Source organism: Agrilus planipennis, unplaced genomic scaffold (assembly GCF_000699045.2).
Source record: "Agrilus planipennis isolate EAB-ADULT unplaced genomic scaffold, Apla_2.0 scaffold111, whole genome shotgun sequence".
NCBI lineage: Eukaryota > Metazoa > Arthropoda > Insecta > Coleoptera > Buprestidae > Agrilus > Agrilus planipennis.
The window spans coordinates 528837-544209 of record NW_020438907.1 but is presented as its reverse complement, the minus strand read 5'-3'; the positions used below and the strand labels follow the sequence as shown (position 1 = coordinate 544209).

The following is a 15373-nucleotide window of genomic DNA, read 5'->3' as shown; positions in this document are numbered from 1 at the left end:
CGAGACAAAACGTTGGAAAACGTGTCGTTTCATGGCTTCGAGATTTTACTCCCATCGAACTTTCACTTTATTAATATATTAGATGTTTAATTTAAATTATTTTAAATAAAAATTTATAATATGTGACAGTGACAATATTGATACCACAATTTGGTCATTTTAAGACATAAAAATTGCAAAGATGCACTTTTTTTTACAAAACAAAAAAAAATGAATATTTTGGTATAAAGTTTCTGCAGTAAACTGCACAGACTCTAACTAATCGTGAATTAGGCATTCGCTAATTTACTCTGTTTAAGTAGCATGTTTTTTATACGTAAGCTTTAAATTTTTAAGCCTAAAAAAGTATTCGACATTTATATGGTTCAGAGAGTCCAGAAATTAAAAATTTAGGTGTTTCTTAATATTTAATATATCATTCAGGTAACAGTAACCCCAAATGTTAAATACAATAAAATTATTTGCCGTAATTGCTAGGCCTTGAATTTTTTACAATAGGTGAATTATATAATCAATACTGCACATATCACAAACAAGCCAATTTATACGTTTAGAAATGGGATATATTTAATCTAAGTGGATTATATAATTTAGAATGGCTAGGCAACAATTTAATTATAGTTAACTAGCTTTTCCCCGCGGCTTCGCTCGCAGAAATTAATATTGTTTCTCCATAAAACCTTTTAACTCCCAATTCATCCTTACAACGTTTTAATTTTATGTAATGTCGCCATCTTAGGTTTCAAATACAAACGTAGCAACAACATTTCATCCTTAAGGGTTGATTTTTGAAAACTGCCAAAACACGTATTTGCTAAATTTCAACAATGAGCAACCTGCGACTAAATCCGAGTACAAATCAAATATACCCCATGGAAACGTTACAAACTCTTTTCATTCGATTAATTATATCAAAAAGCATAACTACCAGGTTTTAAGTAAATTTAAGCATAAATAGAGTATGTTCCAAACAAAAATTGTAACACCTTTTTACACCCCCCCACCCTTTGGAGGTTTAATTTTTCAAGATGTCGAGGTAGGTCTTTCAGAAATTAAATGAGAGGCCATTAAGGCCAAGTTTCAAGTAAATCTAACCACAAATAATATATTTAAACATTGCAACTCCTCTTCACCACTTATCCCCCGACAGGGATTGAATTTTTTAACCAGTTTCAAGTAAATCAGACGAAAAACAAACATGCAATCTTTGCAAACCCCTTTCAGCTTCCTAAAGAGGTAGAATTTTGTAAAATGTTGAAATAGGTATGTATATCACTAATTTTATATTAAAAAGCATTAAAGTCAAGTTTCAGGTAAATCTGACCATAAATAAAACACCATATTTAACCGTAGTCAACATTACGTTTAGATGTCAGTTGCGTTTTGTCATGTCCATGTCCACGGGAACGGGATAAAAAGTCCATGTCCTGGTTCTAAAGTACCTCCCCAACAATTTTCAGCCAAATCGGTTCAGCCGTTCTTAAGTTATAAATAGTACAACTAAAACGACTTTCTTTTATATATATAGCTTTATAATTGAATAATATGATAATAATCTTAGCCTACTTTATTAGATAATTGAGGAACGTAGCAACGGCAAGGAACTATTGCAGGGTGAGTGAAGACGGTAAGCCGTCTCACCACCCTTGATCTTCATGATCTTGAATTCAACTCGTGACTTAGGCTTCTTGACTTGACTATCATATATTATAATTATTGATTTCGGTTTTTAAACAGTTGCTAATTCATCTACTAACACACTAAGTTTTACTAAGTTGCAGTTTTAAATAAATAATTTAGATGCACCAACTTTGTACCAGTGACCTAAATGTGAATTTATGGATCCTATGAAAGCGTTCTTAAAAACCCTGGCGCTTAGGTAACTACGTTTATATTTTAAGAAAACATTCCAATGCTACGATAATAATATATACAAAATAAGAAGACGCAAAATGAACTAATTGTAAAAGCAATAAATATACCTTATGTTTAACCACAAACTCCGAGATTGTAGTCAACTAAGTGATATATATATCTTACCACTTTTCTTAGAATCCCGTTTCCCTAGAAATATTTACGTTAGGGTTAAATGAATAATTAGTTGCTCTCTACGTTATTTATTTTCAACATCCTGGCGAACCTTGTAGGCATTAATGTGGAGGCCCATTATCTTTAATGTAAAAAGTGTATTATACGGAGTAAAAGAAAAGTGGACCAACGCAATTGTTAAAATTACACCAACGTTCTCATCAAATTAACAAATTCCATTGAAGTCAACTTTCTACTAAAACATTAAAAAAAAGAACTAGCGGCAAAAAAGTAATAATTTTGCTATACGCACGCGTTGATTTACAATAATTTATACAAAATAATAAATGAACTGAAAGATTAAATTTCAACAACCTGAACTAACCCTAACCTTTAAAAAGTGCGAAAAATACATTAGTAAAAAAACCGATTAAGTACATATTACTATTATCATCATCAGGGCTTGTTAAAACCTCTGAAAGCATGGATGATACATTTACCCTTTAAATTTGCAGTAATGCTTTGTGCTTCTAGGACGTGGCAGCCAAGAAACCAGGGCCTGAATTTAGCTAGCAACCAAGCAGTAACATAGGATATGGATAATACTTTCCACTAACTGGTCACAAAAACGACAGGAACAACTGGTGGTTAACCACGGTGGTATCGCAATTCTCCGTGGTCTGTAAGGATTTCCTGACTTTCCTCCTGCTGAGGCTGAGAATATGTTCTGTAGTTTACGGAAGAGATGCAACCCTTTGCCTGACTTCAACCAGATTAAGAAATCTCTACTGCTGAGGTTGAGAATTTATTCTTCGCAGCCACATCACATCTTTGAGGATTGTTGAGTGGGTGCTACTTCGCAATCGTCTATAAACTCATTTCCCTTTAAACTACAATTATAATACTGTCCGGTGGTGATGTTGGCCAACGCTTCTAGGCATATCGAGCAATAGCGAACCGACCCAAAAGTAGTGTCATATAAAAGCGAATTTTACGAGGGTGGATTGATAAGTTTCCGGCCTGACCAAGAAAAACAAGGTTTTTAAAAATTTTTTTTTTTTATTTCTCAACATAATCTCCTCCAAGGCTGATACATTTCTCATAGCGGTGTTCCAGTCTATTAATGCCATCTCTATAGACTGATTCGTCAAGCTCCTCAAAATAACCATTTACAGCTTCGATTACTTCTTCATTGTCCGCAAATCTCTTACCGCCAAGCCATTTTTTGAGATTAGGGAACAGAAAATAGTCACTCGGGGCTAGGTCTGGAGAGTAAGGAGGGTGCGGCATCAATTCAAACTTTAGATCGTTGATTTTAGCCGTCGCAACGATTGACGTGTGCGCTGGTGCGTTATCGTGATGAAACAAGATTTTTTTCTTCGCCAGATGAGGTCGTTTAATTTTCACCTCGTGGCTCAAACGTTGCAATAAGTCTGCGTAGTATTGACCAGTGATAGTATTACCCTTTGCAAGGTAATCAATGTATATAATACCTCTTGCATCCCAAAAAACAGTAGCCATAACCTTGTTCGCCGAAAAAATTGTTTTTGCCTTCTTTGGAGTTGGTTCCCCTGGTCCAATCCACTGTTTAGACTGTTCTTTGGTTTCAGGAGTGTAGTGGTGGACCCACGTTTCGTCAACGGTTACGAATCGACGCAAAAATTCGCTTGGATTACGCTTATACAATGACAAATTTGCGGTAGAAATGTTTTTTCGAATCAATTTTTGGTCGACTGTTAGCAAACGCGGCACCCATCTTGCACAGAGCTTTTCCATATGCAAATGTTGGTGCAAAATATGTTGCACACGTTCATATGACATCTTACAGGTCTCAGCTATCTCACGCACTTTCAATCTGCGGTCTCCCAGCACTATTTGATGAATTTTTTCGATCATATCTGGAGTTGTGACCTCAACGGGGCGTCCTGAGCGAGGCCCATCAGAGGTGCTCACACGACCCTTTTTAAACTCGGAAACCCACTGCTTAACGGTTGAATATGACGGGGAGGATGTCCCCAGTGTTGAGTCCATCTCTTTTTTAATTTCCTTCGGCGTTAACCCCTTCAAATAAAAGTATTTGATGACAGCACGATTTTCCTGCTTTTCCATTTTTACGAAAACCACAGAGGCGTCTTGTTCAGCGTGCTGTCAAACCTACACTAGCAAGGAGATCGGGCTGAAACTATAGCTACAAGCTATCCAAGGATGGTACTATAGAATGTCACCTCAAGGTAGGCCTAGTGGCGTCATCTCTTGGTTAGGCCGGAAACTTATCAATCCACCCTCGTATATATATTTGAAATGTTTCCATCATGTCACGCTAAAGGCTTTTTACACAATGTTTTAGCTTGCTTACTTCATTCCTGCCATTGTCTCCATTATTTCCTCCCAAAGAGCTCCTGCCAACCCACTCGAAGCCCCTTCTGTTGAAGAAAGGAAGGTTGCTGATTGCATTGCTTCCTCATCGGTGGTAGTTACCCTTTCTATCAGGTTACGTAACTCCTTATGTTCTTATAGCTAGTCCAAAGCGACCTGATACCTGTATTTGGTAACATCCCTCCTCTGAAATGCTGCTTTTTCAAAGTTTTCTAAAAGATTGGCCGCAAACACCGTCATGGGGTCAAAGATAGGATACTCCAAGAATTTACGATTTGTTGCTTGTGATGTTCGAGCAACGAAAAAGTTTCAATTTGACGTAATAATTTTTCGTTATTTTTGACCATTGTTTCTTTCTTCTGATCTGGTTCTGTTATCCATTCAACGTCAGGCACTTTTTGTCTTAAGAATATCTCGTCGTCATATCCGGCGGTTAGAAGATTTCTTGTCGACGACCCAGTAACGATCCACAGATCTGATTGCTCCTCTAGGAGCACCTGTGAACCACATAAAGGAATACATATATAAAAAGAAATACAAAATAGGTTGGTAATCTTTCCTCTTCTTGCTGCAGTCTTTTTCCAGCATCCCTTAATTTTTTCTAGAAAATAATAGCAACTATGTTTGCCAGATTATTGTAGATAATTAATAATAACCTGCTATAACAAAATAGCATTGTATTTTTAAGCTATGAATACAATTATAAGAAGCCTCGTATATTCAAAGAATTTCATTATTTTAAATAGAAAAGTTTATTTTTTTATATTTTCATAAATTGCACTGAAGTGATACCTAGCTATCTTTTCGATTTTATTTAACTGTTGTAAAGAAATATATAATTCACATACGGAAATCGTTATTGCAGCAAACTGACTTCATAATCTTTTTGCTGGCTTCCGGTCAATACCCTTTCGTTTCGTTTTACTTTCTGATTTTTGTAAATAAAATACGATTTTGTATTATTCTTGTACGAATTTATACAGACCCAGATTCTAAGCGTTTGTACTTCAGTACAAGTAACAGTTAGATGGCAAATTTTCAAAGAATGGTGTTTTGCGTCATTCACCAAATTGATTCGGTAGGATTCTATATATCAACGCACAAATTAATTTGTACATTAAATTGAAATGTGTGAATCCTCAAAGCGTCTGTTGGTGCGAGAATCTGTTTACGGCATGTTGGTGCGATATTGATGCGGCATCGTAGCGCAACGAGAAGGGGAAAAAGGTTTTGCAACGTATCGGAAGAACGCGAAAAAGAAAAAAACTCGGTCTCGACACGTCGAAGGGACAACACGCACAATATCTGTTAACCTTAATAGAATTAAAGTTAAGTTATTTTAAAGTCAGAATTATGTTTGAGTTTGTTCATTTGTTTTTGTTATAATAAAGTTGCTATATTTCCACGTCACGAGTTTCCCTAATAGTTAGGGTGGTCCTTCGAATAAAACAAAACGAAACAAATAAGCAAAAATCACGACAACAATAAACAGCGTCTACATAAATATGCTGTCATTTCTATTAGGCAAATCAATACTACAATATTACACACTTGCTAACTTCAAAAGCTAAACGTTTAACAGGCAAATGACTTGACAAAATGATATAATTAATGGTAAATACAAACAAACTGTTTGCAAGTGGGACAAACTGAAACAGTGAAAGAAAAATTTCAATAACTGAAGCTTCATCCTTTGAAAAATACGACGGAGTATAGGAAAAATCGTACAAATACTTTTACCCATCTTTTTAATGCATAAACAATGTAATAAAATAAGTCCAATAAAAGCAATTCACAACTTACTCACTCAATCTCCCACCAGTGGACTTTTATTTGTGGGGTCATATAGAGGCATTGGTATACGCGTCATCTATTACCACGGTAGATGAACTCAATAATGACATTACTAATGCCTTTCGTATAATTCGAACTACTCCCTGTATCTGGGCCAAAATTCGTAGCAACTGGGTACGCTGCTGTCAGTGTTGCATTGAAGCGAATGGCGGACAATTTCTACATTTTTTATAAAAGTTACGCTTTTCTTTTTTACGTTTACATTTTTTACAAGATCGAAGTGCATTCGGCTCCTTCCCCGGTTGGTACTTGTTACATCCAGACTAGATCAGCTCAGCGACGTTAGTCGCCTACATCCAGGCCCGTAATGAAACAAATTGTACGTTCAAATTTACAGAGACGAATTGCGTGCTCAATTGTCACTGGATTGATAAATTGTATAATACTTTTTTGTTGTATTTTGTGTCGGGAAGCCATTTTTTTTATTATTATAAATGAAACACCCTGTATACAAGGTGCGTCGTACATTCATTTTGACAAGTATAAATCCTTGTGAAGGCGTATCAAACAGTGGGAAAATGATGTACTACTGTATTTAATTAAAAAATAAACCTGCTTCTTCAGATTCATGATACGATTTTTAGTACGATTGCGTACTTTCTATTGCCTTTGGGAAATGTATGCTATACTACTGTTACTAAAGAAAATGGACAGAAGAATGAAGAATTCAGTGTAGGTGGTAACCCAAAACCTTCTTTGTAATTTGTTAATTAAGCCAATCAATTACTATTATTGCAGAGAACTTTTTTAAATAAATTGTACCTGAAGTTGAGTGGAATAAAACGTATTTTTTTTAACTCTCTCTATTAGATATCAATGGTCTACGTTTAGGTAAACTTCTTTACTACCCAAGGCAAGTTTAACTGAATTTAAAATATTATGATATGAAATATTCTCAATTTTTTTAGCCACTACACACTTCCTCAAATGAATGAGAAAAAATTGTTTCTGTTGTCACACCCCCGCCGGGAATCGAACCCGGGCTCTTTGGCTTTACGCGCCAATGCTTTGACCACTAAGCTACGAGATAAAATATTATGATTTTATTACAAGATCAATAATACAAGCAAGGCTAATTTATAGACATTATTTTATTATGCGAGAAGTATTGCTAGACCAAAATAGGATGAACGGTGGCATAACTACGCCCTATGGTGCGCACTTGTCAGAGGTAATCTCCAGCTGATAAAGCGTTAGTCTGTTTCCAGCTTCTGTGAGTTACTATGTGTTCAGATGACCAGATGCTCATTAATTAGCCTAAGTTACAGCTTTAGTGTTATTTCGACGAATTGAAAGTAAATTAAATCATATTATTTTTTTTGTTAAAGTATATATATCACAGTAATATAAATATGTCTATTATTTGCACACACATATAATTTTACTAATTGTAAAAGTAAATGCAGTAGAGAATTCGCAGTAGTTATTTCGTAAACAGGGCTAGTTTGTACGTAACCGGTTTAAATTCGGGGATTCAAACTCCAGCGTTCTCGCCATTCTTTTCTTGCCGAATGGTGTTGCAGTGTTACATTTGCGCATCTTGCTTGATTATCCAACAACATTCATCCTATTCTGGTCAAGTAATACGTGATACTGTTTTCATTCATGTTAACCTTATATTTAATGTTCCTTCGCTGATAACTAATAGAAATAAAAATCAAAGCGCATATTTACTGTAGTGCGTGTGTTATTATTTTACAATAATTTAGCGTTTAAAATGATGGCAATAAAAAAAGTTCGAGAGGCAGAATCGGTTCAAAAACTGTTAGTGTTACAATTAATTTATTTCTAAACCTAGTGCTTTAGTCATAATCTGGTCAATACATGACACAGTACAGAAGCAATAATGTTTCTGTCAAAATTAGCTCATAAACGTATTTTTCTACAATTTTAACGCTTCTTCCCAAAATTTAATTCTTCTCCAATCTGGATTAACACCAACAGTAAGGTTTTCTCCAAATTCCAAAAAATTAAATTGATCTCGCTGGACAGGCTTCCACTCAACATTAATTAAATCTGATTCTTGTTTAGGGTTTGGATTCCCGTATTTAGCAAAATTTGTTAGCAGTGTAGTATACCTTTCGATAGCAATACCTTCTAAACTGTTCGGATTTATTTGAAGTGGGACAGCAGCCAGTCTTAACATGTAGGGTACGTCGTCACCATGACAAACACCTAAAGTAATATAACTCAATAAATAAAATCTTCGATAATTTATGAGGTTGGACCTGGTAATGTCAATCTAAGCATCGATTTCACAAAAGTAATCCTTCCTTCCAAAGAAAATCGATACAAATAGATATTTTCAGGTGACACTTTGATGCTTTCCTTTATTGCTTCGTATATTCCATTTAAAAAACAAGTATCAGTGTAAATCTGAAAAAATGTAAGTAACTATTAATAATTCTGTACATTATAATGCGTTACTACTAACTGTGAAGGCAATATCAATATTTTCCGTTGAGGGTTCTTTCCCGCCGTAAAAGTATTGTCCAATTTTGACACCAATTTCCTTGGATTTGGAAGAACCCTTAGTAAAGCCCAAATTAAATGGAACAAAATCTTCGTAATCTTTGATAAACTTGCTACCTGGTAATGCCAATAGCATACCTTCTCTGGATGTGTATCCAAATATAGTCGGTACTTGATTGAACTTTCCTGACTTAATTATATTTATGGGATGATCCAACAGAAAAGCTGGTTCTTTTGATGGTTTTTCGATCGTTGGAGCAAACATCATAGGTCCTCCAAATGCAAACTAAAATAAGTAAAAAAAAAACGCAATTTTAATTAAAGAATCGTACATAGACTTAAAAGCATAACATTATGTGCAAAGATACAAACAGTTACCATTTGCAGTTGAGGTTGCAAAAGCTCCTCAGCTGAAAGCTTTTCAATTTCATGTACAATTGCTTTCTCGTCCTGGTTTTGTATTCCTAATGCCTTAGCTAATTCATGTAATGGTTTAACATCAGGCGGAATTAAAGACCAAAATGATAGGGCAGAACCGCTTTGAACTATCGCTTGATTAAATAGACCTAAAAAAAAATAAGAAGAAATCTGTGAATAACTTAGGCGCCAAAGAATATTATTATTGTCTATTGGATAGTTAACTAATTAAAGTATTTCATCAAGTAGGTAAATAAAAAATTTTTTTACTGTTTTAGACGTGTATATTCATTACTTATAAAAAAATAAATTTTGTTTTCACTTCAGCGTTTTAGGAATTAAGATTAAGAAATAAAAAAAAATGTCAAATATCGAATTATGATGATAAATCTGGAAAAATGTTTTCTACCTTTTGCTAAAGGAGATAAGGTGAGAAAATGCACAGCACATCCACCTGCACTTACTCCAAAGATAGTAATATTATTAGGATCTCCACCAAACTTTGAAATGTTCTCTTTCACCCATCTTAAACCCATAACCATGTCCTTCATTCCAGCATTGCCAGGAATTCCCACAGATGGTTCATCAACTCTCAGAAATCCTAATGATAGAAGTCACACTTATAGCGTAAATGTTAAAAGTAGATTTGATTGAAAGACTATACCAAAGACTCCTAATCGGTAATTGAGCGTAACTATTATTACACCTTTCGTGATTAAATAATCAGGTCCACATTCGTCCGAGTGTCCGGAACCCACACAGAATGCTCCACCGTGGATCCAAACCATAACAGGCTTTGCTCTACCATTTGCCTCCCTTGGATCCTTGAGAGAAAAAATATGTGCCTAGTGAGAATCTAAAAATTTAAACGCCCACTGCCGTAGTTAGTTGTCGCCTGTACAGACGAATTGTTAAAGGTTTTTATAATTTCATATTAAAATTCATTCTTTTGTGTAGGAATTTCTTACAAAAAGTTAAGCTCTTGATCAGTACATTATAGAAACTGCCAATGAGGATCGCGGTTTCGTACTCCACAGGCAATTTCAATAAATCATCGACCAAATCCAAGCTGCTTCCTAAAGACTACTTGATGTTATATGAAGGTATGGGCAGTCCATACTCATCTACTAACTTATTCTATTAATTTTGGTAGTTCAAATCCTAGACAAGAGCTTTACGAAAGTTTCTGTCTAATAAACCGAATCCTTGACGCAGCTCTTGCACGTGATAGACATAATAAATTATTTAGGATATTTGGACGAAAAAAAAGTGTGTTTCTGTCCTAATGATTTTTTTAGTAAATCGCATACTGAAGCACAACATACCTTCATACGAAATCGCGATCCGCGTCTGGCAGTTTCGACAGAATACAGACCACATCGATTTATTTTGTTCGATTATGGTAACGTGTCTATCACGTTGAGGTTAGCTACGCCGGGATTCGTTTCAGCAAGTAGATATCCATATATTTAAATGGACCTTGTTCGAGCATACGTAATTCTAAAATGTAGCATCGTACTACAGATGGCGTTTACCGCGCCATTTGTGGTATTTTCTAAAACGCGCTGTTAAGACAGCAGGTAAAAGTTGGTCTGTGTTCTGTCGGAGCTGTCTGCGACGCACTGATGAGATCGGAAAGATCGAAATCGCGATCCGCATCTGGCAGTTTCGACAGAATATAGACCACTTCGAATTATTTTATTCGATACCTTCATACATACAATTGATTTTTCCAATATTCCTTTATTACCAATTTATATTTATGGTAATCTGACATAAAAGAGTTTTATGAGTAATACATTAAATCTTTTACAACATTGTCACATCTTTGTTAATTGGTAATTTCATTGTATGTATTCATAACCTGATATAGTTGGGACGATCAAAATTGGTAAAATCCGCAATGCATTATCTGTGAGAATGGACGTATCTTCTTTCTTGTTTCTACTTGGGACTGTAGTCATTTGTTGGGTTTGGACACACCCTTGTTAAATTAGGAAATGCTTCATTAGTAGTAATAGTAAGCGGTGAAGCAGATTACTCAGATACGTAAAAGATCAGGGTCGGCTTTATAACTGCATGGTTGGAATTATATCCTTAAACAAGCGCCTTTGCTTTCCTAAATTTCTGAGAATGCTGAACTTTCTTTAAAGTCCGATGCTGGCAACATGTTCAAATTCTGCTTGTCTGCATCTCTTTCTGTTACACATTAAGTGGTGTAATGTTATTCCTTTTTCTTAATTAGTGTCCACTGCAATTCCTACCTAACATCTCTCTCCTATGTTTACGATATTCCCTACAACGTCAACAGCAGCCGCTATAGTCTAGTTAGTAAGTTGAAAGAAGAAAGTAAATGTGACAGTTTTATTGCGGACTATGTCAATTTTGAACGTCCCAACTATAGAAAATATTATTTTATAAGGAATCCAAGACAGATCCTGTCTGTACTTTAGTAAACTTTACCTCTAACGTATAGACGTTCAAATACAGGCAATCCTCCGATCCAATAAGTTCCGGTTTCCGTTGAGCTATATCACACTGCACACATTTATCCCGATGCTCGGTTGCGTCTAGAATTCCTTTCCATGGTTCTGGAGGCTGCGGAGCCTAAAAATATACATTTGTTACAATTGATCACTGTCAGGAATAAAAACCAGGTGGGTTATAAGTTGATTTAATAATGCGTTGAATTTAACCCTACAAAAATTCAAAGTGTCTCATTGCTAATAATGATTAAGCACGATTAAGTACATGGAAATGGTATGATAAAGATTTCTAAAACATTAGAAAGTATTTTCTATTTTTTTAAGTTTACTTAAACTAAGACTTAACGCGATGACTATAAAAATCGGCAGATCACGCTCAGAAAAATTTTTTATTCTTTTAACTACTTTTTATGGAATATTTCTTAAATATACTTTGTTCTTTCACATAAACCTTGAATAATTCAAACTATTGCGGCAATATTTTGTCTACATTTGTTGTAGCGTTTATGGGACAATTAATAAATATACATATAGTACACAGGTCAACAAAAAAATATTTGTAAAAACTTTTTAAACTAATTTACCTAAATTTTATGTATTTTTGGATGCTGAAATCGTATTCGATATCAGTTTTTTTTTATCACCCATAATTTTCTCGCAATATGACATCAATTGTATATTTTAAAAAATAGGGAAAATTTTGATAAATAAAAATTAAAAAAATTAGTTCTTTATTAAGTAACAATTTTCTCTTACAAAAATAATAGATTACTAAATATTAGAAACATATTTTTTTTTTATTTTCTCTCTGTAAAGTTTCTTGCATGGCTTTTTCTCCGATGTGAAGCATTCTGTTGCTTTCTGTGAAGGGTCCAAGAGTAATCACCCATCACGTTTATATTCCACCTTCCTTGGTATCGTTTCTTCATTTCTTTGATGTCCTGATGAAACCGTTCCCCTTGCTTTTCACTCACATCACCTAAGTTTTCAGGAAAAAAGTCAAGATGGTTATACAAAAAGTGGACTTTAACTTTTATCAGACAACCAAAACTTTTAAAATTGTTTATCATATTAGATGTGATAAATTCATAATTAGCAACTTTTACATTGCCCAGAAACTTCGTCACAACTTCCCTAAATGATATCCAAGCCTCTCTTTCGTTTGTACTCATCGTTGCTTCGAAGTTAGTATCAATTTGCGAATATCAGACCCAACTAAAATTCCTTCTTTCAGTTTAGCTTCTGATAAATGAAGAAATTTTCTACATAAATATTTAAAACAATCACCATCTTTAGGCAAAGCTTTTACAAATTGTTTCATTAAGCCCAACTTAATGTGTAGTGCTGGTAAAATAATTTTTTTGGGGCCAGCCAAAGTTGTATGCAAATATTCTTCTGGTCGGGTGTCAAAGTTTTTCTTAAAGGTCATTGTTTTTTGGACCAAACATGGAAACTTTGTGAATCCCTTTTGTTGGCCAAGACGAATTGAGATAACTTTTAAATCTCCACACAGCATCCAATCATGTGCTGTATAGTTAATTTTCTCTAAAATTATATTAAATTTCTTTCATATGGACCGAATGAGCAACAAGCTAAATGACATAAGTATTCCCATTGTGTAATAATACACCTTTTAAATTTGTTTTTGATGAGTCTATAAAAAGTCTTCAATCTTCCTTTTTGTATTCAATACCAAATTCGTTCATCAGGCCGTCAATATCATAGCTGTAAACCAAATTCTCTTCCTGACTGAAAAATGTTCAGTAAACTGTTCAACTTTTGTTCTGTAATGATAAATACCTAGATATTTCATATTCCAATAAATGTTTTTCTTTTAATCTACAACCAAGCAATTCTGCTTTTTTCTTAGTCAAACCCAAATCTCTCACTAAATCATTTAACTCAGTTTGTGTAAGCAAGTGTTGATTTAAATTTTCCGGGGAATATTTGAATTCGTGATCAATTGATTGACTTTCATTAAATTCTGGACTGGACTATAAAACATCAACGATAGACTTAGGACGTTCCGGTCTATGTCCTACCGGCCAATTAACTGATCTAACGTTAAGATAAGTTTCTTATTTTTAGAATTATGTCCAGAAACATCTATGCTGCAAAAATAACAATCGCTGGAATGATTTTTTTGCTCTATCCATACCATGGGTACTGCAAATTTAAAAGCTTTCTTCTTTTTGTTGTACCATTTCCTAAGATCCTCGATACAAACGTAACATTCTTTATATGGAACCCAACATTGTCCCGATTACCGATTTGTACACCAAAGTATGTAAAATATACTTTTTTTGCAAAGTAATGTCCCTTTGATTTTTTTTATTTGCAAAGTTACCGCATATATAGCAAAAGCCGTTAGGAGAATTTTTACAACCACTTTTATCCATATTAAGCTGTGAATGTTAAAGCACATACATCAAACAATGCAATGTGATGTTTTATTAACTGGAAGAAAACAAAAAAATATGGAAAGTAGAAAGAGGAGACTGTGGTAAATATTAATTAAAAATTAAAAGGAAGACTCACCTCTAATTACCACAAAAAACTTTATGTTTCCCACGTATGAAGTGGGCGAAACACGTGTCCGCTCAAATAAAGTTTTTTGTGGTAATTAGGGGTTAATCTTCCTTTTAATTTTAAAAGAAAATATGCAATTTGTCAGAACCACCAGCCTGATTACATTTCGTATTATTGTCAACAATATAACATTAGAAAATACTGCCAATGTAAAAATATTTAAACGGTCAAAAATATTTGTCATACATTTTGGTTAATAAGATTTACTTTTATTTAATATTGAAACGTGAGAAAATGGAGGGTGATACGACTTTTTTGTTATCAGCTCACGACATTACACAGAAATTAATTAAAGTTACGTAAATACGTAATGAACCTATAACAGTTAACTAACGACCTTGTTCTAATGACATCATGCCTAATATTCTTTTCTATGCGATTAAAGTTCGATTTAATTTATTTTAAGTTAATAGCTCACAAACGTACTACACATTGGAAAAAGTGCAACATAATTACTTCTAATTTAACGAATAGGTTTGTTTTTTTACATTTGCATTGAAATATTAGGCAGTTTTGTAAGTAGAAAAGAAACAACTATTTGTAAAATTTTGTACGCGCACACTCAAACTACTGCAAGTATATTTTCTATACGTTTTCTTACCCGAAATCGAAGTTTTCCTAGAGGTGGTTTAGCATACGGAATTCCCTTAAAACTATAATAAATATCTCCTTTGTATGTCTTCTCCTTAATTCCCCTTAAAGCACCTTGCTCCACATTTATGACTATATCGCTCATTGTGATGTAAGTGTCTCAAAAAGTAATGGGTAACTAATACACACACGGCTTTTTATTCGACATGGGAGTTGAATAAAAACATAGTATCTTATCTTACATTTAAGTGGATACCAAGGACTACTTGTAGCACAATGCAGTTGGCGTAGTCCGCTTATTTACTTCACTCACTTTACGACGTAAACTGGCAATACTTAACGGAATCAGCGAAAATGAATACACAACAGAACTAGAATTTTATAAATATACATACAGTGCGGTCCATATGTATGGAGACCAACCATTTCAGGCGTAATTCTGAAATTTGAGGAAACAACACCGAAACAGATAGGGTGTGAGTTGTAATAACAACTTCGGAATTGTTGTGTAGATTTTTGTCGATTATTTCTGAAGTAAATCCATACATTTTCAAAGAAGT

The 15373-nt window shown here is 34.2% G+C and overlaps 1 protein-coding gene across 2 annotated transcripts; it reads right to left on the bottom strand.

The window, feature by feature from the left end:
• Positions 1 to 7571: 7571 nt before the first annotated feature.
• LOC108736968 (juvenile hormone esterase) lies at positions 7572 to 15133 on the bottom strand. 2 transcript variants are annotated; one of them, XM_018469600.1, is made up of 8 exons: positions 14824 to 15133; positions 11611 to 11754; positions 9812 to 9971; positions 9557 to 9748; positions 9109 to 9296; positions 8693 to 9016; positions 8487 to 8634; positions 7572 to 8433 (listed from the first exon to the last, which is right to left on the bottom strand). In XM_018469600.1, exons 1-8 carry the CDS (start codon positions 14956 to 14958, stop codon positions 8141 to 8143), a joined length of 1584 nt encoding a protein of 527 aa, XP_018325102.1. In that variant the 5' UTR covers positions 14959 to 15133; the 3' UTR covers positions 7572 to 8140. The 2 variants fall into 2 exon arrangements, with proteins under 2 accessions (XP_018325102.1, XP_018325103.1); XM_018469601.1 differs by lacking the exon at positions 14824 to 15133 and having other exon boundaries at positions 9812 to 10003; positions 11611 to 11700.
• Between the last annotated feature and the right edge of the window lie 240 nt (positions 15134 to 15373).